The 27,286-nt window shown below is 35.8% G+C and overlaps 1 protein-coding gene across 1 annotated transcript in view; it reads left to right on the top strand.

Moving 5' to 3' along the window:
* LOC149791397 (serine hydroxymethyltransferase, mitochondrial-like) overlaps positions 1 to 27,286 on the top strand; it is a 40,027-nt gene that overhangs the window by 1,224 nt on the left and 11,517 nt on the right. Inside the window, exons 2-8 of the mRNA XM_089971348.1 lie at positions 4,898 to 4,979; positions 6,726 to 6,848; positions 11,662 to 11,801; positions 15,926 to 16,091; positions 17,516 to 17,615; positions 19,546 to 19,701; positions 25,008 to 25,115. Of these exons, the coding sequence (XP_089827474.1) occupies positions 4,898 to 4,979; positions 6,726 to 6,848; positions 11,662 to 11,801; positions 15,926 to 16,091; positions 17,516 to 17,615; positions 19,546 to 19,701; positions 25,008 to 25,115 (875 nt within the window). The remainder of the gene's footprint in view (positions 1 to 4,897; positions 4,980 to 6,725; positions 6,849 to 11,661; positions 11,802 to 15,925; positions 16,092 to 17,515; positions 17,616 to 19,545; positions 19,702 to 25,007; positions 25,116 to 27,286) is intronic.

Genomic DNA, 27,286 nt, shown 5'->3' with positions numbered 1-27,286 from the left:
TAATCTTACATGGTCAGTCTGGTGGTGTATTTATTACACACCCATTTAATCTTACATGGTCAGTCTGGTGGTGTATTTATTACACATCCATTTAATCTTACATGGTCAGTCTGGTGGTGTATTTATTACACATCCATTTAATCTTACATGGTCAGTCTGGTGGTGTATTTATTACACATCCATTTAATCTTACATGGTCAGTCTGGTGGTGTATTTATTATATACACCCATTTAATCTTACATGGTCAGTCTGGTGGTGTATTTATTATATACACGCATTTAATCTTACATGGTCAGTCTGGTGGTGTATTTATTACACACCCATTTAATCTTACATGGTCAGTCTGGTGGTGTATTTATTACACATCCATGTAATCTTACATGGTCAGTCTGGTGGTGTATTTATTTCATACCCATTTAATCTTACATGGTCAGTCTGGTAGTGTATTTATTGCACATCCATTTAATCTTACATGGTCAATCTGGTGGTGTATTTATTACACATCCATTTAATCTTACATGGTCAGTCTGGTGGTGTATTTATTGCACACCCATTTAATCTTACATGGTCAGTCTGGTGGTGTATTTATTTCACACCCATTTAATCTTACATGGTCAGTCTCGTGGTGTATTTATTACACATCCATTTAATCTTACATGGTCAGTCTCTTGGTGTATTTATTACACATCCATTTAATCTTACATGGTCAGTCTCGTGGTGTATTTATTACACATCCATTTAATCTTACATGGTCAGTCTGGTGGTGTATTTATTATATACACGCATTTAATCTTACATGGTCAGTCTGGTGGTGTATTTATTACACATCCATTTAATCTTACATGGTCAGTCTCGTGGTGTATTTATTACACATCCATTTAATCTTACATGGTCAGTCTCGTGGTGTATTTATTATATACACGCATTTAATCTTACATGGTCAGTCTCGTGGTGTATTTATTACACATCCATTTAATCTTACATGGTCAGTCTCGTGGTGTATTTATTACACATCCATTTAATCTTACATGGTCAGTCTGGTGGTGTATTTATTTCATACCCATTTAATCTTACATGGCCAGTCTGGTGGTGTATTTATTACACACCCATTTAATCTTACATGGTTAGTCTGGTGGTGTATTTATTACACATCCATTTAACCTTACATGGTCAGTCTGGTGGTGTATTTATTATATACACCCATTTAATCTTACATGGTCAGTCTGGTGCTCCTCAGTACATATGTTCATTTGGTAGTTCCATGTTGCTCTATCAGATTAGAACTAGTTTGATGTCTTCTCTGATGTCTGTGCATTTATATTTTTAGATGCAGCATATCAAACGTTTGTTAATCCCAATTTTCATTTTGAATTTCATTCACTCTATAAAGCCAAAAAATAGTATTTGGGTTTTGTTTTGTGTATTTACAGTCCTGATGTCCTTCTAAGTTCTATCAGTGTGATCTGTTTTTATCACAAACTTCATTAATGCTCAGTAACTTTAAAATGACTTGCTATATTTCAGTAAAAGTTAGTAGAGTCAACTCCTAGTCTGACAGTTACAAAGACCTACCTAGCCGCAAGCAATTTGATTGTAATATAGAGTTTGACATTGCATCAGTTTAGGCAATTTTTCAGAGATTTAAAACTGGGCTGTCTCTTTTTTTGGTTGATGGTTCTAACATGATTATAAATTCATGTGCATTCAAAAGTAAATGATTTATTTACCAAACTGTTCTTATCTGAGCAAATTGACCCAAATCATCATAGCAAATTGACTCAAATCATCATAGCAAATTGACTCAAGTCATCATACCATAAACCATAAAAGACACCCCCATCCCCACTGTGAACACGAGTGCCCAATGTATTGTACCCACTTGGATGCAACGAAGAGATACAGGTAAATCAGAAATTGTGATTGATAATCACCGTTTGTGTATTGACAATATTGATATATACCTGGTCAGCAAGCTTAAGTCCTTGATGCAGTGTCATTGTAATGATCAGTTTATATTGATAACTTGTATGTTGTCATAGTCGTAACTAGAATATTCCATTGTAACAGTCAAATTTAGTAGTGTATGCATACTCTTTTAACAAATTATGAAGTGCACAAATGTGCACATTTAAAGAAGTCATACATGGCAGTGCCTGCCAATACACAACATTAATTCAGACAAACAAGACAAAGAACATATTGATCAATAAGCGAATTCAATTACGACTGATGTAATGACAGTTGACCGCATGAAACTTACCAAAGAAAAATTCATTCAATTTCCTCGCCATCTTAATTTCACTTCATTATTGTCCTTGCATGACTTTCACCTTTTGGCTTGCATCACATATCAAGATTCCTTTAGTTTTATCAGATATGTTACTTGGCAGAATCTTTTTTAGCAGAATCTGTATGACACTAACATCGATGGTTGCATATTAATCACAGTGTATATATAAAAATTCAAGATGCAGAAAGAAATAATAGACTTGCTACAAGATAAAGATTGTATTATAAAATCTGTAACATATTCTGATCAAGGGTGTCATTGTCAGCCAGTTTTGTCTCATACTCATTTGGTATGTTCTGATTTACACAAGTTGTTAAACATTGCTGAATCTCATTAGCATTTCTCAGGTATTTTAATTTTTAGTACCTGTTGGAAATGTGTATAAGCACAAAACACTCCATTAAATACTTTACTAAAACCACTCTCAAGACATGGGCTAAATATTCCTCAAGCCCCAGATCTGGGAGTCATGCTCTTGACATTTGGACTTCCTCTGGTTTTGGCTCACAAAACATCTGACTTCATTTAATTTGATCAGTTGAATCATAACAGAGGGTGTGTGTCTGCATGTGTGTGTGTGTGTTCTTCAACCAAAATTACAATTGGATTCTCAGATCAAAGTTTAATTCTTATTATTACCTTTTCGTGTCACAGAACCATTGGAGTTGGATATTGAATAAAAACATCAACCTATTTATGCTAGAGCAGTGCACCATTTGATTTTAATCGATGGTAACTTGAGATAGGTGATCGCCGCCATTACTGTGGTTGTTGTATTGTCACAGGTACAAATTGTTTACCTCAGTTAGGACCTATGAAATGGCAGATCCAAATATTGTACCTTCATAATGAATTTTCATCCATGACAATACCCTCATTATAATCAGAATGGTGTTATAATGAAGATCCTTATAGTGAGGAAATACTGTACTGTGAGATTTTTCACTTAAATTTTCTTTACATGATTTGAATTTTCAGAACTTTGAACTATTTGAACTATTTGTCAGGTTTGATGAAAATTCAGATAATAAAAGCGTGTGAAAATATATACTTCCATACTTTAAAACCAAATTTTCATAGCCACTGACTTGCGTTTACAGTGACCAATAAATATCCTATTTTTTGTTTACATATATGTTCTGATACAGTTGTACATATTTTCAGACTGACCCAGTATTCAAGTGTTTGGGCTGTTTTCTACCTGTTAATAATGCATAGAGGAAGGGATCACATGAATATGTGTTACACATGATTATACATAGTACGGTACCGAGGTCTTGTATTTTTTTAATTATTGACCCACTTTTTGGTGACATGCTCTTGAATTTGTTGTTTATCATGACCTAACAGGCTTGCATCATCTTGGGACCAGATCAGGACATGTATGTACTGTCTATACTCACATATAAGTTGAGTCCAACTGCAATCATCATAGATCCTCATCTGCCATTGCATAATGCTCCAGCAGATCAGGGTCTGTGTTGTTTCTTCTACTGATTGCTCATAACAAACCTGCACAGATCCACATCTGCTGGCACATGAAGCAACAGCAGATCTGGGTCTGGGCATCTTGCACTTGGACTCATCTTATAAGCTTGTATATATGATACTTCCTAAACCGGTTCCATCAGAAATAAAAAACATGAATGATCTTTTGTATCCTGTTCCATTTGAAATACAAAATATGAATGATGTTTTGTGTATGTGTCAGTGTCTGATTTGGTTATTTATTACTGTTTATACCATCACCTCTCCCTCTGAGATAAAGTTGTATCATTTTGCAGACCTATAGATTTAAATTTTGTTGTTGAACTATGGTGCAAGACACGAAAATATCATGCACCTAAGGAAGATTTTTTAATGGAACTTGGGACCATTTTTGCCAGGCTTAATATTGATAAATTCATATATTTTAAAGAAAGCAGACAGAAAAATGTATAAAATTGAATTCATTTATTTCCTGTACATCAAAACCATTGTGAAGGATGCAAGTTTCATTACTGTTTCAAAATATCTGAATAATTTCATACAAAAGTTAACAGCAAAACAGTCAAATGTACAGAATGCATATAACAATAAGCAAAATTCCAGATGACTGATGATGACCGCTGACCCAGTGCATAGAGGCAGAGATTTACTTGTATTTGTAATTTACAACTGTGTACGAAGAGTGTTCACACATATCAATTTATTAGTGTTGTTTTAAAATCATTAGACTCATGAAAGACAGCATGCCTTGAAGATCACAAATCACCAGTCTGATGAAAGACAGTCGGTCTCAAAGATATAAATTTACCAGTCTAATTAAAGACAGCTTGTCTTGAAATATAAAATCACCAGTTTCATTAAAGAAAGTTATTGGAAACTTACAGGCACTAATGAAAGCTCGTGTTCTGGTGACCTTTGAAATTCCAGGTCCACTCACTTTTAGTAGCATATCAGATAAAGCCTTACATGTCATGTTTGCAAGAGTTATCATTAGTAATATGTCCAAAATGTCGTTTTTCACTTTCAGATAAAATGGTCAGCAAAATTATTTATTGATATTAAGTAGACATCGATTTTATGAAGATAGTAAAATTCCTTGCTTTGCTTATTTTTTGCAGTTTAACCCATGGCTTCATGTCGGACACAAAGAGAATCTCTGCCACATCAATATTCTTCGAGTCCATGCCCTACAGAATTAATGTAAGAGATGGTTAGTTGAATGGGTAGATTGATGGACATGCAGAGAGAGAGAGAGAGAGATGTGGCAGGGTTGGGGAGATTTACAATGAAGGCATTTCCCTATGTTTACTGTTAGATTGAGCTGCTGCTGTGCGTGTATGTGTGTGTGAGAGAGAGAGAATGGCTTGCAGTTATGGAAAAGAAATTATATACATCTTGGAAAAGACAGCTCAGAAATGTTATACCTATGATGCCAAGGGTAGGGAACACTATGTCCCCCACCCTCCAAATTTGGGGGACATGCAGCATTGTAAATGACAAAGGAAAATTGTAGCACATAATTCACTATTGGTGCTAAATGGAACTCCTTCAACAGTTTTGTGAACTTAAGTTTGTAATCAGCATTGTACAATCATATTTTCTTTGGACACTTACATTATTGCAATAAATGTTTTATCATGTGTTCGATCAACTTATGAAATCACTAGTGTGTTAATACCCTGTTAAGCTGCACTTGGGGACTTTCCATTCCAGGGCTTGCTGTCATTTGACTTTAGTGAAATACTCATTATTTACTAGCATTTATTATAATATATACATATTTTTACTTTTCTTTTGAAATTAATAAATCCTTAATTAAATGAAAAATTGAGTATTTGGATAAATTTAGTCTAATCTTCCTTGCCATAGATGTGAATTTAACCTTGAAAATACTTTACACCATTGGCCATAGAATTTGCATTGTAACTCAGCCAGCTACCACAAACAATGACTGTTTCCATTGCAAAAGATATTATTTTAAAATGAATACATCAGTTTTTATCATCTTTAGCAATTTTGGCCATTGCTAGCACCAACCTATATTTGGATGGACAAACACTAAAGAAATGTTGTAGGCATATTTTTTATTATATTTGGGCAGACAAAGGGGGGGACACATGGTACAAATTTGGGGGACAAAAGATTGCATTAAACCTGTGAGCCCATGCTTAATTTACATCACCGTTTCAAAATCAATGTCACTATCAGAATTACAAATGAAAACTGTTTTCTGCATGCTAACTTTGGCTTTCTACATTGTCTTTCAATAGAATTTGTAAATAGTTTTGCCTTTCATTGCAGTGAATACAATTGTTACATTTATGGTTGAATGCAGTTTGTTATGGTCAATTTGACATTCTGTTTAGAATGTGACAATGCATATTAATGCCAGCATTGTCTGATATTAAACATGGGGTGGGCATTTAATATATGCTTTATGGTTCTCATGTTTTAGTCATCCTATAAAAACAAGATAGAAGGAGAGTGAGAGAGTTTGGTAAAGAGACAGTGACAGATGCTATTAGTATCACTGAGGAGTAAAGATATAATTGATGTGTTTTTTAATTTGTTTTGTTGTACCAGATAGGAAGATCTTGGTAATTTACCATTCATACTTGCTTATTAGTGAAGTCAAACTGCAAACAACAATGATCCTCATCTGCTATAGCCTAATGCACCTGCCGATCAGGTCAGTGTTGTTTGGTTTGCTAATTTACTCCTAACAAACTGCAGAGACTCAAATCTGTCAGCACGTTATGTAACAGCAGATCGGGATCTGTGTAGTTTGTAATTGGACTTGTCCTATCAGCAATTTAGATGATACTTCACTTCCAAACATGTAACTCAAACAAGTTTTGAACTTGCTTATTATAATTCTACAGTCTTATATTGTTCTTTGCATAACTCTTTTTTTTCTGATAAATTTATTTTTGTTTTTTTTTACAGCCCAAGACTGGGTATATTGACTATGACAAACTCCGGTACACTGCCAAACTTTTCAGACCTAAGCTTGTCATTGCAGGAACCACAGCTTATTCCAGACTGTTAGATTATAAGGCTTACAGAGAGGTTATATCATTTTTATTATTATTAACATTTCTACTGACTTACGAGTCAATTAATTTAACTCTGTGTTTTTAATATAGTATTCTCATTAATGTATAATACAGTACTCTGATAGTTATTGCTTTCCATGAGAGCTATAATTATACCACTTTATAGTGATACAGTACTCCTATGTTATAATGTATTCCTTCATAGCCATGGAGTATACCACTTTATAGTGATACAGTACTCCTACATTATAATGCTGTCATCGAGAGCCACGAGTATACCTCTTTATAGTGATACAGTACTCCTACATTATAATGTTTTCCTTGGGAGCTACAGAGTATACCTCTTTATAGTGATACAGTACTTCTACAATATAATGTTTTCCTTGGAAGCCATGGAGTGAACCTCTTTAAAGTGATGCAGTACTCCTAAATTATTTTTTCCTTGGGAGCCATGGAGTATACCTCTTTGTAGTGATACAGTACTCCTACATTATAATGTTTTCCTTGGGAGCCACATAATATACCTCTTTATAGTGATACAGTACTCCTAAATTATTATGTTTTCCTTGGAAGCAATGGAGTGTACCTCTTTAAAGTGATGCAGTACTCCTAAATTATTTTTTCCTTGGGAGCCATGGAGTATACCTCTTTATAGTGATACAATACTCCTACATTATAATGTTTTCCTTGGGAGTCATGGTGTATACCACTTACCAGTAATTACAGTACTCCCACATTATAATGCTGTCAATAAGATTCACGAGTATACCACTTTATAGTAATTACAGTACTGCCACATAAAAATGCTATCTGTGGGACCTAGTAGTATACCACTTTTTAGTGATACAGTATTTCATCCTTATATCATGCATTTGGTAATACAGAACTCCAACATTATAATGCTGTCCTTGGGAGCCCTGATTATACCATTTTACAGTGAGTCAATTCTCACTCATTTTACTGCAGTACATGAGCCATGAAATATACCCCTTTATAGTGAGACAGTATTCGATCATTTTCCTGCAGTCCATAGGAGCAATGGAATATACCCCTTTATAGTGAGACAGTATTCAATCATTTTACTGCAGTCCATAGGAGCATTGGAATATACCCCTTTATAGTGAGACAGTATTTGATTTGATCATTTTACTGCAGTACAAAGGAGCAACGAAATATACCCCTTTATAGTGAGACTGTATTCAATCATTTTACTGCAGTCTATAGGAGCAATGGAATATACCCCTTTATAGTGGGACAGTATTCGATCATTTTACTGCAGTCCATAGGAGCAATGGAATATACCCCTTTATAGTGGGACAGTATTCTGTCATTTTACTGCAGTCCAATGGAATATATTGCTTTCTGTTGAGACTGCCTTATAATAAAGTGCATAAATTTACTACCATGTAATGAAATGTAATCACTGACCATACTTGTATTATAATAGGAGCTGTGCTATCTTGAAGGGCCTTATAGCAGGGGAGTACTGTAATAGGAACATGTCGACTTTATTCAGATTAAAAGATTATGGGTAGGTTGCTTTGTCACATATTTGTCAAGAGTACATGTTTTGCTTGCAGTGGTTTTAAGAAGAACAAAGAATGGAAGTAAGATATAGTTATCCCTCATTATAATGCTGTCTATGGGAGACATTGAGTACTCTGCCTTATATTGAAACTACCTTATTATGAAAGACATTATACAGATAGTTGTACTGTGACATAATGAAATTGGATCTACAACCATGCCTGCCTTATTATAGGAATGGTGATTGTAAGGAAGGGCCTTAGAATGAGGGAATGTTGTACATGGAAGAAGATAGGTTAACATAATACACTTTCAAATACTAGGAGAAATGGCAGCCCCCCCTCCACCACCACCACCACATAAATTAAAATTTTACTGCACAATTATAATATTCTGTAACTTGTCAAGAATTTTATTCAAAATTGTGTTAGAAGCATATAGTAAAGGTCCTGTATGTATATATGTCCAGTTGTGTGTTTAGACCAGTCTTGACTCTTTACAGTGTGGCATCTGTATTCCACGAAAACGTCTTACAGTTATTGTACATTATGAAAAACCACTTTGTGGTAAATTAGAAAATGTTAGGATTTCATGCACAAGTTTAAATGTTTCCTGAAGGTACTTCATTGATTATAAGTGACTGTATCAACGATGTGCATAATCTCATGAGTAAAACAAATTCAAAGACACGTTGGAGCCATATTTAGTTCTACTGGTCATAGACCAGAGGATATTATTGGATGGCCTGTTGTCTGTCATCCAGAATCCGTCCATCTGTTAGCACAAATTTGTTATTTCTACTTCTCCTGAACTATTTGGAGGATTGCCATAAAACTTTACACATACACGCAACCCCTGGTCTAGTTGGTCCTAAATGAACATGGTGCCGCTCATCCATCTAATATGGCTGTCACAGCAGCCATCTTGAAAATTTTACTATTGCTACTTCTCCAGAAATGGATTGTCATATTATCATGTAAAAGACTTCTTATGATACCTAGTTGATACTCAGTGAATAAGATTTAGCCAGTGTGGGTATGTGAGAAAGCTTGCCAGTAGCTTCTCGTGGGTCAGTGGTTTTTTCGGGGGGTTTTCTGGGTTTTTCCTCCATCATTAATACTGGCCGCCATGTATAGCCTATCGTATGCTGAAAAATGGCAGCCATCTTGAAAACTGTTTTATTGCAACTCCGCTGGAAAGGAAAGTCATTCTGAAAAGGGTGTTTTCACCAAGGACTTCTTATGATGTCTATTTGGTCCTAAATGAAACTGGATCTGCTTGGACGTTCAGTATTTTTCTTATCTCTAATCCTCCTGAACGGATGGTCAAATCATCATGGAGATTTCACTAAAAGACTTCTTATGATGTCTAGCTGGTCCTAAATGAAAATGGTTGTGATCTGATCTTCATTATGGCTGCCTGGATGGCTATTTTGAAAATCTTTTTAACATTTTTACTCCTGAAGATAAGTTATATTGACATCGGGTTTCCACAAGAAGAGTTTGTTCTAACAAAAATGGTTCTTCTCAGGCTTAGGATATTGCTACCACAGTGGCTGTGTTGAAAAATGTGTCATGGCTACTCCTTCTAAAGTGATGGTCATCTCGACCTGGGGTTTTCACTAAAAGACTTATTATGATGTCTGTTTCATCCTAATGAAAATGGTGCTGATCTGATGTTCAATATGGCAACCATGTTGACATCTTTATTATTGTTTTCCTTCTGAACTGAAATGCATAACAGCATGGATTTTGACCAGAAGACTCCTTATGTCGTCTAGTTGGTTCTAATGAAAAATGGTGACTTCCATCTTGAAAATCTTGTTATTGCCACAGTGCCCATCTTTAAAGCCTCGTCATAACAACTCCTTCTGAATGGATGGTAATATTAACACGGGGTTTTCACTAAAAGACTTTTTATGATGTCTAGTCTAAACAAAATGGATATGGTGCTAATCCAGCATCTAGCATGGCCACAACAGGAGCCGTCTTGAAAATATTATTGCAGCTCCTCTTGAAAGGAAAATCACACCAGGATGCAGTTTTCACTTAAACACTTCCTATGGTGTTTTGTCGGTCTTAGTTAAAATTGTGATGATCTGATATCTAATGTGGCCACATGGCCATTAAGAAAATCTTGTCACTTCTCATTGTAGATGGAAAGTCATATCAGCATTGAGTTTTCACCAGAGGACTTTCTGTGATGTCTGTATTGTATCTGCAGGTCCTGAATGAAAATGGCACAGCTCTGACCTTAAGTATGGCTGCCACAATGAGCATATTGAAAATCTTGTCACTAGTTCTCCTGAATGGGATGGTCCTATCAACCTTGGGTTTTTTGCCAAGTCTTCGAATGTTGCCTAATTTGTCCTAAATAAAAGTGGTACCAATCTTACATCTGATATGATAGCCACAGTGGCAGAGATAGCCAGCAGTTATAAAGAAGAAATGGTCTCATCTTAAAGTCTGGAAATCCTTTTTCAGACAGTAGAGCATCAGTCCCTTTGAGGAACTCTTGTTGTTTTTTGCAGTGACTACAGTGGACAGGTGTGGTTGTCAATTGAGACCTAATAACCAATCACTGTTTTCCCTTAAAGAAAAAAGAACTTATTATGTATTACAATATCAGATTATAGTTTATTTCCCATAGTTTCTTTCCCAATAAAGATGTTGCTGAAAATCAGAAATGAAACAATGTTATGATGAATCTTTGGAAGGAGAAAGATCATGTGAGAAAGTTTCCACATTGCTTGTGAGACACTTTAAAGGCACAAATTTTATTTTTAGTTGTACTGGTTATAGACCAGACATCATCCTTTTCTTTCTACCAGTGTCCATTTGTTCTTATTGGGTTTGTCCTTTAATCATAAACAAGCACACTCACAGAGAGAGGATCACTCACTCACACACACATAATTTACATATTTCTGGTTGCTGCAGTAGGTCAAAATTGGATTGATTATACCCAGATGAATGGTAGCTGCCTGTCACTGTAACTGGTGGGCATTACTTCTGACTCTTTCCATTTAGAAATTTTCATTCCTTGCAGACATTTTATATATCACAAAGGGATTTTTCATCAGCCCTTATAAACAAAGATTTTCTCATGCCAAAAGTTTCCAATGTAAATTGTATCAGTTTGTATTAAATTAAACGAAAATGACATCACTTTGTCTTTGAAAACTTGTTACCCATGATGCTTTGAAACTTAAGGTCCATTCAGTATAAATGATCAGCTAAATGCACTTTGTTTTTGTAAAACAATTCTCATATTGCTTTAACATTTCATGTTTGTTACAGATATGTGATGAAGTGAATGCTGTTTTGCTGGCAGACATGTCTCATATATCAGGGATGGTGGCAGCAGGTGTTATTCCCAGTCCATTTGACTACGCAGATGTAGTTAGCAGTACTACACACAAAACTCTCAGGGGACCAAGGTCCATATTTTTGTTGTCATATACACATTATGCAGCTTGAGGAGCATGATAAAGATATCACTTTAATGATGGTAGTGGCAATAACTTCATCACCATTTTTCTTAAAGATCTTTTTTAAAGAATCCATATAAGTTGCATTATTTGTAGATGGGATGTAGTTTTCTAACAATCCCTTTTAATAATAACTGTGTCATTGAGAGCACACTGTTGTCATGGTATTGGGTTTGATTGATTTGGCTGCCCAGGTACGACATAGGATAGACACTTAGCTCCCAATTTCCTTTGCATGGTTGAGTCAGTATTGTATTGAAAGTGCCATTAAAAGCCAGCAAAGAAAACAAACCATGCTCTCATAGTGTTGCAGAATTGCCCAGTGATCTTTTTTCAGGGCATCATGTTAGTTGCCTGCTAGACTGTGGGTATATTAAGTGCAGTAAAGACTTTTTCTGAGTGCACTGAAGCTGATATTTGCACTGCAACTCCAAAGAGAGGGTTGGGTACAGTGCACTTCTGAGACAATCCAGGTCTGGTTTGGCTTGGTGCTTTATGGCACACCAACACAAGGAAGTTATTTAGGGCTGAGGCCATTGGAGTAAAGTGCCCAAGGATACACAAAGGTAGTAGCCCGCTGACCCTTCCCACCCCATGTGTGATATTGTGATATTTGGACATTTGTGTAGGGGTGTAGCGTCGGAGTCATTTGCCTATTGAATTTTCCGACACAATCTGGTGTCACCATAGGGTAGCTGCAGATTACCCGGCCTAGCAAACTTGAATGACCTTTCATTGAGATGTACCTGCATGAAATCGATAGGAATATGATTTATTTTCTCAGAAAGTGCTAGTGTAACATTCGTTATGTCATTAATCCACTGACAGATGAGATGAAACTACAGCATTGATAAAATATGGCCTGGAACTCACCATCTGCATTCCTAGTCACATGACTACACAGATCTTGCATCCTACATGTCAATGACATCAGAGGTCCTGTAGTCACATGATATCAACAATAAACCCATTTTCAAAGTTTCTGACCGCTCCAGTGGCCTAGTGGTTAGAGCATCTGTCTTGGAAGCAGGAGGACATGGGTTCGATCCTTGGCCGAGTCATACCAAAGACTTACAAAAAGGGTACTAACAGCTGCCTCGCTAGGCGCTCAGCATTAAGAGGTTAGTGTTAGGACTGGTTGGCCTGGTGTCAGGATAATGCGACTGGGTGGGACATCATGCTACATGTCTGCGGCATGATGCCCATTGCTAGACCTCACTGTAAACTGCCACAGTGCAGACATCATAGCAACATGACTGAAAAATTGTTAAAAATCCTAATCACACACACAGAGTTTTTGTACATTGCATAATTTTTGTAAATAAATATAATGCACACTTAATTCTGAACATATTTATTCTGAGAACAACAAACAAAAACCAGTCAGTATTGCAGTAAGGTGTTGAAAACCAGACTTTTAACGTACTGAGTACATGTTAGCAATGTTTTTGGTTGGTATCATGTGACTAAAAGGTTTGGGGACCCCAGCAGCCAAGTCGTCAAAAGTGCTCGCCTTTCCTGATCACTGGCATCTCACCTCTGTTCATGTGGGTTTGAGTTTCAGGCTCGAGCTATTTGCTCTGGTGGCCTAGTGATTAGAGCGTCCACCTTGGATGCAGGAGGTCATCGGTTCAAACCCCGGCAGAGTCATACCAAAGACATAAAAATGGTACTTAAGCTGCCTCGCTAGGCACTCAGCATTAAGAAGTTAGTGTTAGGACTGGTCGGCCTAGTGTCTGGATAATGTGACTCGGTGGGACATGATGCTACATGTCTGCAGCAAGATGCCCTAGTGCTAGACATCACTATAAACTGCCACACTGCAGACATCGTAGCGATATGACTGAAAAACTGTTGAAGCTACGTTAAAAACCCCAAACACACACACACACAATTTGGGTATGTGAGAGAGCTTGCCAGTGGCTTCCTGTGCATCAGTGGTTCTTACAGGGGTTTTCCATGGTTCTTTCTCCACCATTCTACTGGCCGCCAGGTATAGCCTAAACCTACAACAACTGTAAGGTTTATCAGTTACAGGAGTTGTATAGAAGAGCCTAATCATTTTTACCTTGGAAGTATTTAAATCCGTCCATATTTAGGAGAGTGTCCATTCTGTGTAACCAAATATGATTTTTTATTACCAAAGAAGGTGACATGCTTTGTGGTATTACTAAAATTAGTCCGCCTTGGATGCAGGAGGTCGTGGGTTCGATCCCCGGCCAAGTCATACCAGAGACTTAAAAAATGGTACTAACAGCTGCCTTGCTTGGCATTCAGCATTAAGAGGTTAGTGTTAGGACTGGTTGGCCTGGTGTCAGGATAATGTGACTGGGTGGGACATCATGCTACATGTCTGCGGCATGATGCCCCAGTGCTAGACATCACTATAAACTGCCACATTGCAGACATCGTAGCGATATGACTGAAAAATTGTTAAAGCTACGTTAAAAATCAAAATCACATCACATCACTAAAATTAGTAACAAATTATGTAGACTAATATTTTCACTGGACTTTCTGGTCAGTTTTAAGTGTAAAGAGAGGCAGTTCAAATTTAGGTAAATGATTAAATCTGCTAGGAATTATCTCCCTTGTATATTGTTCAAAGTAGAAAATGCTTTTTAAAAGGAAATTGGTGATTCCTTCAGTAATGTTTCAGATGTTAATATAAGTACTCTAACATGGCAGATAAGGAAGAGATTGTTTGTACATGATGTTTACACTAGGAAATAGGACCATGAATAGCAATGTTAGTATTCTTAATACTTTGATTAAATGAATGAATTTCATGCAACAAGCTGAGTAATTTATTTGCTTTGCAAGCCTTGAGGAGTAAAAAATTGAAATAGTTCAAAAGTTTAAAATTTATTACTTCATCGGGTGTTAGTAAAAATGTGATGTAAGATTTTGTTTAAATTACTGATTGATTGCAATAATTCCAAATACTGTGGTGCATTAAACTTGTTTTACATTCACATGCCACAAGCATTAGGCCATTGCTATATATGACATCATGACACAGATTATAATGTCATATTTTGTTGTTACATGTGAAATCTCCTGTAAATCATATGGTGTTATTATGTGTGTTTATCTACTGTATGTCATAAGGTGTTATGTGTAATCTACCATTTGTCATAAGGTATTATCACATGTAATCTAGAATATATTGTATGTAATGATTTGTTATTACATGTATAGTCTATGTCATATGGTCTTATTATGTGTGTGTAATAAACTTATGTTATAAGCTATTATTACTCATATAATCTGCAGTAGGTAATAAAGTGTTATTATACATGTGTAATGTATGTCATAAGGTGTTATTACACATGTGTAATAAATTGTATCATAAGGTGGTATTACATGTGTAATAAACTTTGTAATTTACTAATTGTCATAAGGTGTTGTTGCATGTGTAATCAACTGTATGTCATTAGGTGATATTACACATGTGTAATCTACTGTGTGAAAAGGCACTGTTACACATGTAACCCACTGTATGTCAAATGGTGATATTACACATGTGTAATTGACTATATCATAAGATATTACAGATGTATTATCCGTATATTATGAGGTGATATTGCACATGTAATTTACTGTAGTTCATAAAGTAACATATGTGTGGTATTGTCATAAGACGTTATATTGGAGTCTGGGTGGTGGCCTTCACTGTTGAGTGCCATCTCACCTCTGTCTGCATGAGTTCTAGTCTCAGGCTCAGCCAATATGGGTATGTGAGAAAGCTTGCAAGTAGCTTCGCATGGGTCAGTGGTTCTTCCTCCCAGTTATACCAGCCATTCTGTATAGCTTATCATGTGCTGAAATATGTCATTAAACCCTTAAGAACAATAGATGTTATAATACTTGTGTAATCTATTGTATGTCTTAAAATGAAATTACATGTATGTAATCTACAGTATATCATAAGATGATATTAAAAATGTGTAATCTACTTATGTCATAAGGTGATATTACATGTAATTACTGTATGTCCTAAGGTGATATTACGTGTATTTACTGTGTCATATGATGCTTGCACATGTGTTTACAGAGTTTTCTTTTTCCAGAGCTGGAGTAATTTTCTTCAAAAAAGGAGTTAAGATGGTGGACGAAAAGACTGGAAAGGAGACACTGTATGATTACGAGAAAAAGATAAACAATGCAGTCTTCCCATCTCTACAGGGAGGTCCCCATGAACACCAGATTGCTGCTATAGCCGTTGCTCTGAAACAGGTGAATCATCAAATGGTAACATTGCTTTGGGTGTATGGTCACCCATCCAAGCTCAGTGGTCTCTCGCAAGTGGTCATTGGTCTTCATCAAGATCTCTGATTTCCAGTACATCAGATGCCATCTTATGTTCATACCTTTCCTCCCAAGAGGGCATTTCATAAGAAAGGTTTTAATAATCTCCCATCAATATGAAATAATAAAAACAAAATTTAGTTCAAATGTACTTAGATTTTAGAATGAATATAATTTTCATTTTTGTAATATTACACAATAAGTTCTGAAAACTTGGTTCAGGTCCTCTCTGTGGTAAAGATATAGGATGGTCTCTGAGGTGGTGGAAGTAGAAAACTACAGAGCATGGTAAGTGATTATTCACTCTTGTACTTGTCAAAACTTGGATTCTAAACCAAGATCACAATAGTACAAATTAAATGCTCTCATGGCCTGTATTTACTTTTAAACTTTGCCTATCGAAGTGTAGTGATGCATCAGGCCTGAAGATCAGTAACACTCTGAACAAAAGAGGTTTCACTCTCCACCAACCAAAAGTGACGTTTTAAATATCAATTCCTTTGTGGCTGGTTTAAACTTGGTCTCCGAAGTTTAAACATCTGCACGCCAGTTGATGATGGGGAATGGCTATGCACTGTATTGAATTTCCACCCATGTATTGCATTATGCAGAAACAAGAAAATTCAAATTGATGTGGCAGTATTATGGTCACACTCTTATGCCCATGTACCAAGTTTTTAAGAGTTCCTGCTGCAGGACATTGTTAAGAATGCAATCTGTTTTATGATTGCTGGTCATGTTCCAAGAATTAGTTGTTGTTGTTGTTGTTGTAGGGTTTAACACCATTTTTCAGCACAAGATAGGCTATACATGGCGGCCAGTATTAATGGTGGAGGAAGAACCCGGAAAACCCCCGGAAAGAACTACCAACCCACGAGAAGCTACAGGCAGGCTTTCTCACATACATTGTCCGAATCTGTGACTCGAACTCACGCAGACAGAGATCAAAGAATTAGTGCAATCAGGACAATATTTAGAGTATACTCTGTTGTTACATTTATATTTTTAGGTCATATTCCCAGAGTTTAATGAATAACAGCTGTGGGGAAATCTTAAGAATGTACTCAAGAGGGTATTTGCAAGTCATATTTCCAGAGTTTAATGAACACCAGCTGTGGGGAAATCTTAAGAATGTACTCAAGGGGGTATTTGCAAGTCATATTTCCAGAGTCTAAAGAGTGGGCCATGTCCCAAAAATTCAATAAGTAGCAATTTCAAGACATTATTGTGTTCTGTTGTTGCAGGCCGTGACCCCAGAATCTAAAGAATAAGAAGTATTAAGAGTGCCTATGTCCCAAAATTTTTATAAATACCAATTTCAGGATGTTATTATGTTTGTTCTGTTGTTGCAGGCCATGACCCCAGAGTATAAAGAATACCAGCTTCAAGTGCTGAGGAATGCCAAAGTACTGTCAGATGCTCTACTCAGGAAAGGATATGCTGTGGCATCAGGTAATCTGGCATACTGGAGGACATAGCTCTCTCTCTCGCTCCATAGAATTATCCTGATTAGGTTGGATAAATTGGGTGTTGTAGACCAGAAGAACCTATGGGATGGTCTGTTGTCTGTTGCCCAACAGCTCTCCAGCTTTTAGCACTGCTTCTCCTAAACTGCTTGGAAGATTGCCATGAAACTGTACACACACTTTCATCAAAAGGTTTAGTTAGTCCAAAATGAAAATGGTGCCATTTTGACATCCCATATACCCACTACAACAGCCATCTTGAAAAATCTTGTAATTGCAACTCCTCCAGAATGGTCGTCTGCATGTGAATTTCACTACAAGACTTCTTATGGTGTCTGGTTGGACCTAAATTAAAAAGGAGTCACTGTAGCTAAGTTGGTAGAGCAACAGACTTGCAGGTTTGACACCCAACCAGGCCAGCCTTGATCAGCTGCCTCAGTTTGTCGTTGGGGAAAGGCACTTAGCTTTCATTCGATGATATAGCTAATATTGTGTTACAAGTGCTGTTAAAGCCATCAAAAAACCTAAATGAAAGTTATGCTGATCAGATGTCCAGTATGGCCACAATTGGAGCCAGCTTGAAAATCTTAATGCTACTGAACAGAAAGTCCTATTGACCTGGAGTTTTCAGCAAGAAGACATTATAATATCAAGTTGGTCCTCAGTGGAAATGGTGGAATATGGTGACCATGGGGGCCATGTTGAAAATCTTATCGCCTCTCCAGTGGTCATGAGGTTTTCACCAAAGGACTTCTTATGATGTCTGGTTGGTCCTAAATGGAAATGGTTTCAATCTGCTCACACATTATTACATGAAAACTTTAAGCAGTCATCAATAATTACAGTGTTTTCTGCTTTTTTAAATTCAAATACCATACTCATTAGCATGTGGTATGGTTATTACAATAATAAAATAGTGTCCAGGTATGGTTCATAGGTATTGAGTGACCTTGTTTACATAATTGGTACCGTTTTGTACTCAGTACACTGAACATTTGTAACCTGTGCTGAATGAAGAACACCTGTGTTTGAACCATAGAAACCATCATACTGAAGATAGTACCACTATAAAGATACCTACATTGTGACCCCACAATAGTATACTCCGTTATAACACAAATTTGGATATAACACTGCTGTGGTGTGGCTCCTGAAATTTCATATACATGTACCTTTCTGATACATGAAATTTTTTTTCTTTTTAAAAGTATGAAAAGTAACATGTAAAAAGATTTTGTGAAAGACAGAATTCTAAAATAAGATCATGACGTGGCTCCTGTAATTACATATACATGTTTAAAGTTGCAGCATCAAAAATAGGTATTTAGCACTTGAAATAGATTCCTCTTGTCAACTCATTTATTTGAAAAAAATGGAAAGGTAACACTGCTGAAAGCACACCGATTTCATTTATGTTAATTCCTGTGGAATACACTACCATATGCAAATAAACCAGAAACAAAAGTACATGTAAGTATTCATAGGACTTTGAAATTAGTAGTGCAATAAGATGTAATGCAGTATGAAGAAATACTGCACAATTCTAACAATGTTGAATTAATGGAACAAATACAGAATATATGGTGTCCTGTGGTATACGATAATGAGGAAATTGGAGAGCCAAAAATATACTGCAGACCTTGCATTTGTAACAACTGACCTTTCATTAGTAACAACTGACCTTTGCATTTGCTGGCTTCAGGTTTGCATTTCACCAAAAATAAATACTCCGGATCCAGGAAGCAAATTGACTGAAAATTAAATTCAGTCTTAAAATTTTCTGATCAGATGTTTTATGTTTAGACTAAAAATTTGAAAACATGTATACTTGAGAAAATGGTTCAGTTAGGTGTCAGGTGGTTTTCGTAGCACTGTCTACATCATTATAACCTACCATTATTAAACCATAATTTCAGGTGGCACAGACAATCACTTAGTGCTGCTGGATCTAAAACCAAAGGGAACGGATGGTGCCAGAGTAGAGAGGGTTTTGGAACTGGCATATATCACAGTCAACAAAAACACAACAGCTGGAGACACCAGTCCCTTCACACCAGGAGGTCTCAGGCTAGGTAAACTAATGTATATTATCATTGAATCAACTTATAAACTAGCTAGTGATACGATTGAAGTTGACAAGATGTATCCCCTGGCTATATACTCATCTTAACATTTTGTTAGGGTGTTTTATTTGCTCCCTGATTCCTCTGTGTATAAGCCTAATGTGGAAATTGGGTCAAATCTATGCCCCAGATTAGGTCTGATTTTCTCAAGTTCCTCTAATCAAACCCCATATCACCAATATGTCTAAGCCTAAGTATAGTGAAATCACACAGGCTCAGTGTGGTAATGCAAAGTTCAGTACTTGCTGCGTGCTGAGATATCTGATATGGTTTTACATATGTACATAAAAAATTCAAGCCAGTGTAGATGCATGTAGATTTTTAACTGAAACCTTTCAACAGTCAAGAAGAGTAGTTTAGATTGTCCTTGCATTATAATGAACAACAACAATAAGAATAATAACAACTACAACAATAAGAAAAATAATAATAATAATTATAATAATAATAGTAATAATAATAACAGTGATAGTAAGAATAATAACAATGATAGTAATAAAAATTGCAATAATGATAATAATAATGATAGTAATAATAATAATAACAGTAATAATATTAATAAAAATTGCAATAATGATAATAATAACATAATAATAATAACAGTAATAATAATACAAATTGCAATAATGATAATAATAATAACAATGATAGTAATAATAATAACAGTAATGATAGTAATAAAAGTAACAATAGTCATAGTAATAATAACAGTAAAGATAGTAATAATAATAACATTAACAATGGTAATAATAATAGTAACAATAATGATGCAGTTTTAGGCAGTGACCTGATATCGGAGGCAGTACAATCATTATTTTCATATGAGTGTGTACATATCAGTCCCTTACAAGAGGGAAACCTGTCTTGAAAGATCACCATATTAGCAGTGCAAATATGGTCATGTAGGACAAGAGGTCTATCAGCAGAGGTTTGTCACATGACATAAATAAACTGATCTGTATAGATCACTCCCTCATTATAAAACTATCCATGGGAACCATGGAGAATAACATCATACAGTGAGACTGTCTTATGATAAAGTGATACAGTAATTCTTCATGGGAGCCATAGAGAATACTGCCTTATAATTACACCACTTTATAATGAAGTAAGTAATACAGTACTCCATAATAACAATGTCCATGGTTGCCATCAAGAATACTGCCTTATAATGACACCACTTTATAATGAAGTAAGTGATACAGTACTCCATAATAACACTGTCCATGGGAGCCATAGAGAATACTGCCTTATAATGACACCACTTTATAATGAAGTAGGTGATACAGTACTCCATAATTACATCGTCCATGGGAGCCACTGAATACTGCCTTATGGTGACACCACTTTATAATGAAGTAGGTGATAAAGTACTCCATAATAACACTGTCCATGGGAGCCATAGAGAATAATGCCTTATGGTGACACCACTTTATAATGAAGTAAGTAATACAGTACTCCATAATAACACTGTCCATGGGAGCCACTGAATACTGCCTTATGGTGACACCACTTTATAAAGAAGTAAATTACACATATAATTTTACTTCCACTTAATGAAATTGGACCCATGAAAATGCCTGCCTTATATCAGGAACAATGCTGTAATGAAGGGCCTTATAGTAAGGGAGTGTTGTATTCAGAATCATGTCTAACAAGACAGGTGTTGTCCCATTGCAGTGGTCTTTTTAATGTTTTGCTGTGCCACTCTTCTCTTCAACCATATATTAATTGTATTGTGTACAATATGCTGAGATTAGAGAAAGTTACTGTATTATCATCATGATTTGTGTCCAGTTGATTTTTCACTCATGGAATCCTTGTATGTGATGAATAATATGAATTTACATTTTCTTGGTGTATCAAGTTTCATTAGCTACCAGTCTAGGTGGCTTTCATAGTTACCGTAAGCCTAAAAGAAAATTACATAAAATAAAATGTTTTTGCTATTAATGCCATTTCTATCATTGGTTTATCCACAAATATAAGTGCAAAAAAAAGCACCCCAAACTGGCCCGATATCACTCACCTGGTCTGTCTTCTTCATTAATGTAATTTTGTCATAGACATGTCCACAAGTTAAGGTACCAGTAAGAGGTCCAAGTGGGCTTGATATTGTTCACGTGGCTTGCAAAATGCTTGTCTTTAATGTCATTACAGTCATGGGCATATCTACTTAAAATAAAATGTTTTTGCTATTAATGCCATTTCTATCATTGGTTTATCCACAAATATAAGTGCAAAAAAAAAGCACCTCAAACTGGCCCGATATCACTCACCTGGTCTGTCTTCTTCATTAATGTAATTTTGTCATAGACATGTCCACAAGTTAAGGTACCAGTAAGAGGTCCAAGTAGGCTTGATATTGTTCACCTGGCTTGCAAAATGTCTGTCTTTAATGTCATTTCAGTCATGGGCATAGCTGCATATTTAAATGCCAACAAGAGGCCCAAGTAGGATTGATATTGTTCACCTGGCTTGCAAAATGCCTGTATTTAATGTCATTTCAGTCATGGGCATATCTACACATTTAAATGCCAACAAGAGGCCCAAGTGGGGTTGATATTGTTCACCTGGCTTGCAAAATGCCTGTCTTTAATGTCATTTCAGTCATGGGCATATCTACCTATTTAAATGCCAACAAGAGGCCCAAATGCTCACCTGGCTTGCAAAATGTTTATGCCATAATAGTAATTGTTTTTGTCATGGTTGACTTAAGTACCCCCAAAATGTAAATATTTGCAGAACATGGAAAAATAATTGCAACACAAATAAAATTAACTATAGATGGAAATTAGATTTATGAAATTCAGCTGCAGTGTTGCAGATGGAGCAGGGGATTGCAGTCCTGCAGTTTTTATTCACATGTCATCTAGATCTTGCCTCCTGTGTGCCCTTTTATCATCACATATGTTTATATTATTAAGGGTAAAATTGAAAAATCTGCCTACATAGTGTTGTAGATCTAGTCATACCTACCATAGCATGATGTGTCAGGCTAAAAACACACTTTTTTACTCCCAAACCCGTTGACACTGTTGTGTTTCAAAAAACACTCTTTTCAGTTATCTTTGTGGAAAAAAAGAGAAAGAAAACTACCACTTCATTATATGCCCATAACATGTAGCATGTATAAATTGTAATATGTCCTGCCTAGAGCTTATATAAAACTATCTTTGGGGCAGTTTATCCAGCAAATTGTTTTAGAGTTAAGTAGGTCAAGTATAAATAACCACCATTTCACGTTTTATTCAGTTGGCTAGGGTGACGTGTAAAGTCCTTTGAAGACTGCTGTGGGGGAGCCCATTGTGCTAATTTGCATAGTTAAAATTCACAAAGGGGAACAATCCAGTTCATTTTAAGTTCTAGATAAATCAGAAATGTCAGATGTGTGTACAAGAACAGAATTTATTACACATCATTGCCTTGAATGAGACTGTTTAAGCCATCTGTATTAAAGGTTATTGGCAGGTTTATGAACAACAGCAATGTTTCATTGAAGTCGGATTTTACTCCATATATAAAATACAAAGCGTAATTATGTCAGTTGTCAGAATGATATTCAAGTGTTATTCATTGTTTAAGGTGATTTGGAATCAATAAGCCATCAGCAAAGCAAACAGATCCCAGCAAAAAAATAGTTCAGAACTTCTGGTTGATGGAATGTTTCTTTGTGAAGCACAACAGCAAGAGGGAAGCATTAAATTCTTTGCATATACTGCAAACAACATATCAACATAATCATTCTAGAGTATACGGCATCTGTCGAAATAGGAGTGTCGCCTGTATTTAAGATATTTGAGATGCAGAATTGAACATTGAGATTTGTTTTATTTGTTATTATTTGTTATCTTAGTCATGTTATGATGTTAACCAAATGTGATGCATGTTCATTTTTCTGTAGAGACAAGCATAACTCTTCAGATTGCATCAGATCCTAACATTATTGTCATCCAGAACAACTGAAGTCCAAATCGGGATTCACTCATAGAATCCAGCAGAGAAGTTTGAACAACATCCAATCTCTAGTGAGTGCAGAGATGAGCATTAATAACACTTGCATTACCTTCAAATCCCCTATTGAACTGCTCAGAGCAGAGATGAGCATTAATAACACCCTATTGAACTGCTCAGAGATGAGCAATAACACCCTATTGAACTACTCAGAGATGAGCATTAATAACACCCTATTGAACTGCTCAGAGACGAGCATTAATAACACCCTATTGATAACACCCTATTGAACTGCTCAGAGCAGTAAAGACTGCATCTAATATATTATGCCATCTAGTGGATTAAAGACCGAAGCTTGGCATATGTTTTTATCCAGTGTTAGTATGGTTGTGATTATGTGTCTAGTGATGATATATGACAATGCTATTTTATTTTCTTTGTATTAAGAACTTAGAAGAAAACATACAGGTTAATACTTTTTAAATTAAGTTTGAATTTACAATCATTTTCTATATGAAAAGATAACTTATTCTCAATTTAGACAACATTGCTATTTTTTGGTCACGTGTTCTGATCTCCCCCCCATGTGATCTCGAAACACTTTTTGAGTCTCAAAAAGCCACAACCCTTTATGGAAATATGGCAGGCATATCTGGTACACTAATATAATTAAACATAATTAAGAAAACAGATACTTGTAACAAGTTTTTTTTTATTATTTATTATATAAACTGTATACTTACCATAAATATTAATAAAATTTGCTCACGTGTCAGGGTTAAGAAGTACTTGCATGTGTAAACTAATACATCATTGTTGCTAGCAAGCACTAAAATTGCCAGCTTTTATCTCATGTTTTAGATTCTGATTCATATGAAATAAAACAACAAAACTGGCAAATGAAATATTTTAGGTTTGTTCATTTGTCTATCAAGTTGCAGTGCAGTCACTGATGACTGATAGTGTAGCACATTTCAAGGTTGACTAAAAATTAACCAACTTCTGAAGAAAGAAAATGCATAATTATTGAATCAATGAATCATTACTCAAAATAAATTCAGAGAAAAAAGTGAATTATTATATAAAACACAGATACTAGGGTAAGACTTAAGTTAAATGAGAGCAAGGTCAAGAATGAAAAATTCCATAGAGCAGCTTTTTTCAAGTAACCAGGACATTTTTCATTGTTCCATTGAAGTATTTGTTATGTCTGCTAGATTTGAAGGGCTTGGGGACACAATGCTTCCCAGTACTTGGATTCCTTTGTGCAATACTGTAACCATATTAAAAAAATGTTGTAGGTGCCCCTGCCATGACCTCACGTGGGCTGAAGGAGGCTGACTTTGAACAGATTGTAGAATATCTTGACCGTGGTGTGCAGCTGACTCTGGAAGTGATGAAACAAACAAGTAAGTTATTAATATACTTCTCACAAATGGAAAATATACTCCCACGAGAAATTATTGTCACATGAAATATGAAAATTTACCACAACAGAAATGAAAGTATGCTCTGTCACATCCGAAATAAAAATATTCCCCATCAGAAATTAAAATATGCCCCATCAGAAATCAAAATGTTACCCCATTAGAAATGAAAATATACCCCCATTAGAAATTATAATATGCCCCATATGAAATAAAAAATATACCCCATCATTTCAGAAATGAAACTATAATGCATCAAAAATGAAAATATGCCCCATCAAAATTAAAATGTACCCAATCACATCAGAAATAAAAATATGTTCTGTCAGAAATTAAATGTATACAGTAATCTTTTATCATACCCTTTGTTTGCTCTTATTAACTTGTGCCTTCCAGCTTGTCAGGTTGCTCTCATATAAGCAAGTTATCAATACAATAACTTGATCAGGATGCTTACATCTCATTGAAGTGGATAGCAGAAGGATATCAAATCTTGTGTCTCATTGAATTTCATAGCAGATGGACATCAGGTCATGTATCTCATTAAGTTTGATAGCAGACAGACATCACATCTTGCATCTCATTGACTTTGATAAGAGACAGACATCACATCTTGTATCTCATTGACTTTGATAAGAGATAGACATCACATCTTGCATCTCACTGACTTTGATAAGAGACAGACATCACATCTTGCATCTCATTGACTTTGATAAGAGACAGACATCACATCTTGTATCTCATTGATTTTGATAACAGACGTTCATCAGATCTTGCAAGACCAAAGTGTTGAGCATGATTAAAGATCCTTCTGTTATCAAACAAGTGTTTATCATATACCCTAAACAATTATTTTGTCATCAAAAAACAAGTTTTTATGGTGGTTTTTCTTCTTTAATTTGATTCCATACATTTACTCCAATTGTGCGTGCATCTAAATATAACATAACTGTAGCAGTCCCTTTACACAACCATTGGTAAATGATATCGTCCTTGACAGCAAGTAATCTCAGTCTGTATCAGATACACAACTTGTGTCCCAGTCAGTTAACTATTGAAATGTTCAAATTTAGCCACCTCAAGCACAGTACAGAGTTTGCTGATGTCAAAGTCTTTGACATTTGAAATGTTCACATTTGGCCACCTCTAACACTGTTCAGTTTGCTGGGATCAAAGTCAGTTGACATTTGAAATGTTCACATTTGGCCACCTCAAACACTGTATAGTTTGCTGGGGTCAAAGTTAGTTGACTTCTGAAAAGTTAAAATTTAGCCACCTCAAGTTTGCTGATGTCAAAGCCAGTTTGCTTATTGAAAAGTATAAATTTAGCCATCTCCAACAAAAGACAGTTTGCTCATCAATATTTTGCAATTGTGGGTCTATGTGCAACTTGCAGAAATTGTTAGTTTGATTTTTTTTTTTAATGTTCATTTAAATTCATTCATTCATATAATAACACTGTTTAGTCACAGTTCTGCAGTAGTTTTTCTAATGCCTCTTTTGTCCCAGTTTGGAAACATTTTTACTGTGGAGACAACAGCAGTATTGGCAAAAATTGTCTGTCAGAGACTACGTGAGTGACAGGACACATAATAATTACCTACATACAAATGAGTAATTGGGCTTAGAATCTCTGCAAGTCAGTAATGTCAGAGACTTGAACTGTGCATTTCTAGAGGGAAGATTGTAACCAGCTATTTCCAAAATCCACGAGGGAAGACTGTCAAAACAAATTGCAATTATTGAAATTTCGAGCTTTTTCTTTCTCATTATTTTGAGTCATAGCCATATCATTTTATGGCCAATTTCTTTTTGAGTTCATAGCATAACAATAATACCTTTAGTTAAACCAGTAACATATGTCCATGATGTCATAAAGTATTGACCATGTCATAATGTATTGACCACTCCAATGGCCTAGTGGTTAGAGCATCCACCTCAGATGCAGGAGGTCGCGGGTTTGAACCCTGGCCAAGTCATACCAAAGACTTAGAAAAATGTACATACAGCTGCCTCGCTAGGCGCTCAGCATTAAGAGGTTAGTGTTAGGACTGGTTGGCCTGGTTTCAGGATAATGTGACTGGGTGGGACATCATGCTGCATGTCTGCGGCAAGATGCCCCAGTACTAGACATCACTATAAACTGCTACATT

The sequence above is a fragment of the Sinohyriopsis cumingii genome, chromosome 9, assembly GCF_028554795.1.
Source record: "Sinohyriopsis cumingii isolate HCF-2022 chromosome 9, ASM2855479v2, whole genome shotgun sequence".
Classification (NCBI taxonomy): Eukaryota; Metazoa; Mollusca; class Bivalvia; order Unionida; family Unionidae; genus Sinohyriopsis; species Sinohyriopsis cumingii.
This window is presented reverse-complemented; position numbering and strand designations above follow the sequence as displayed.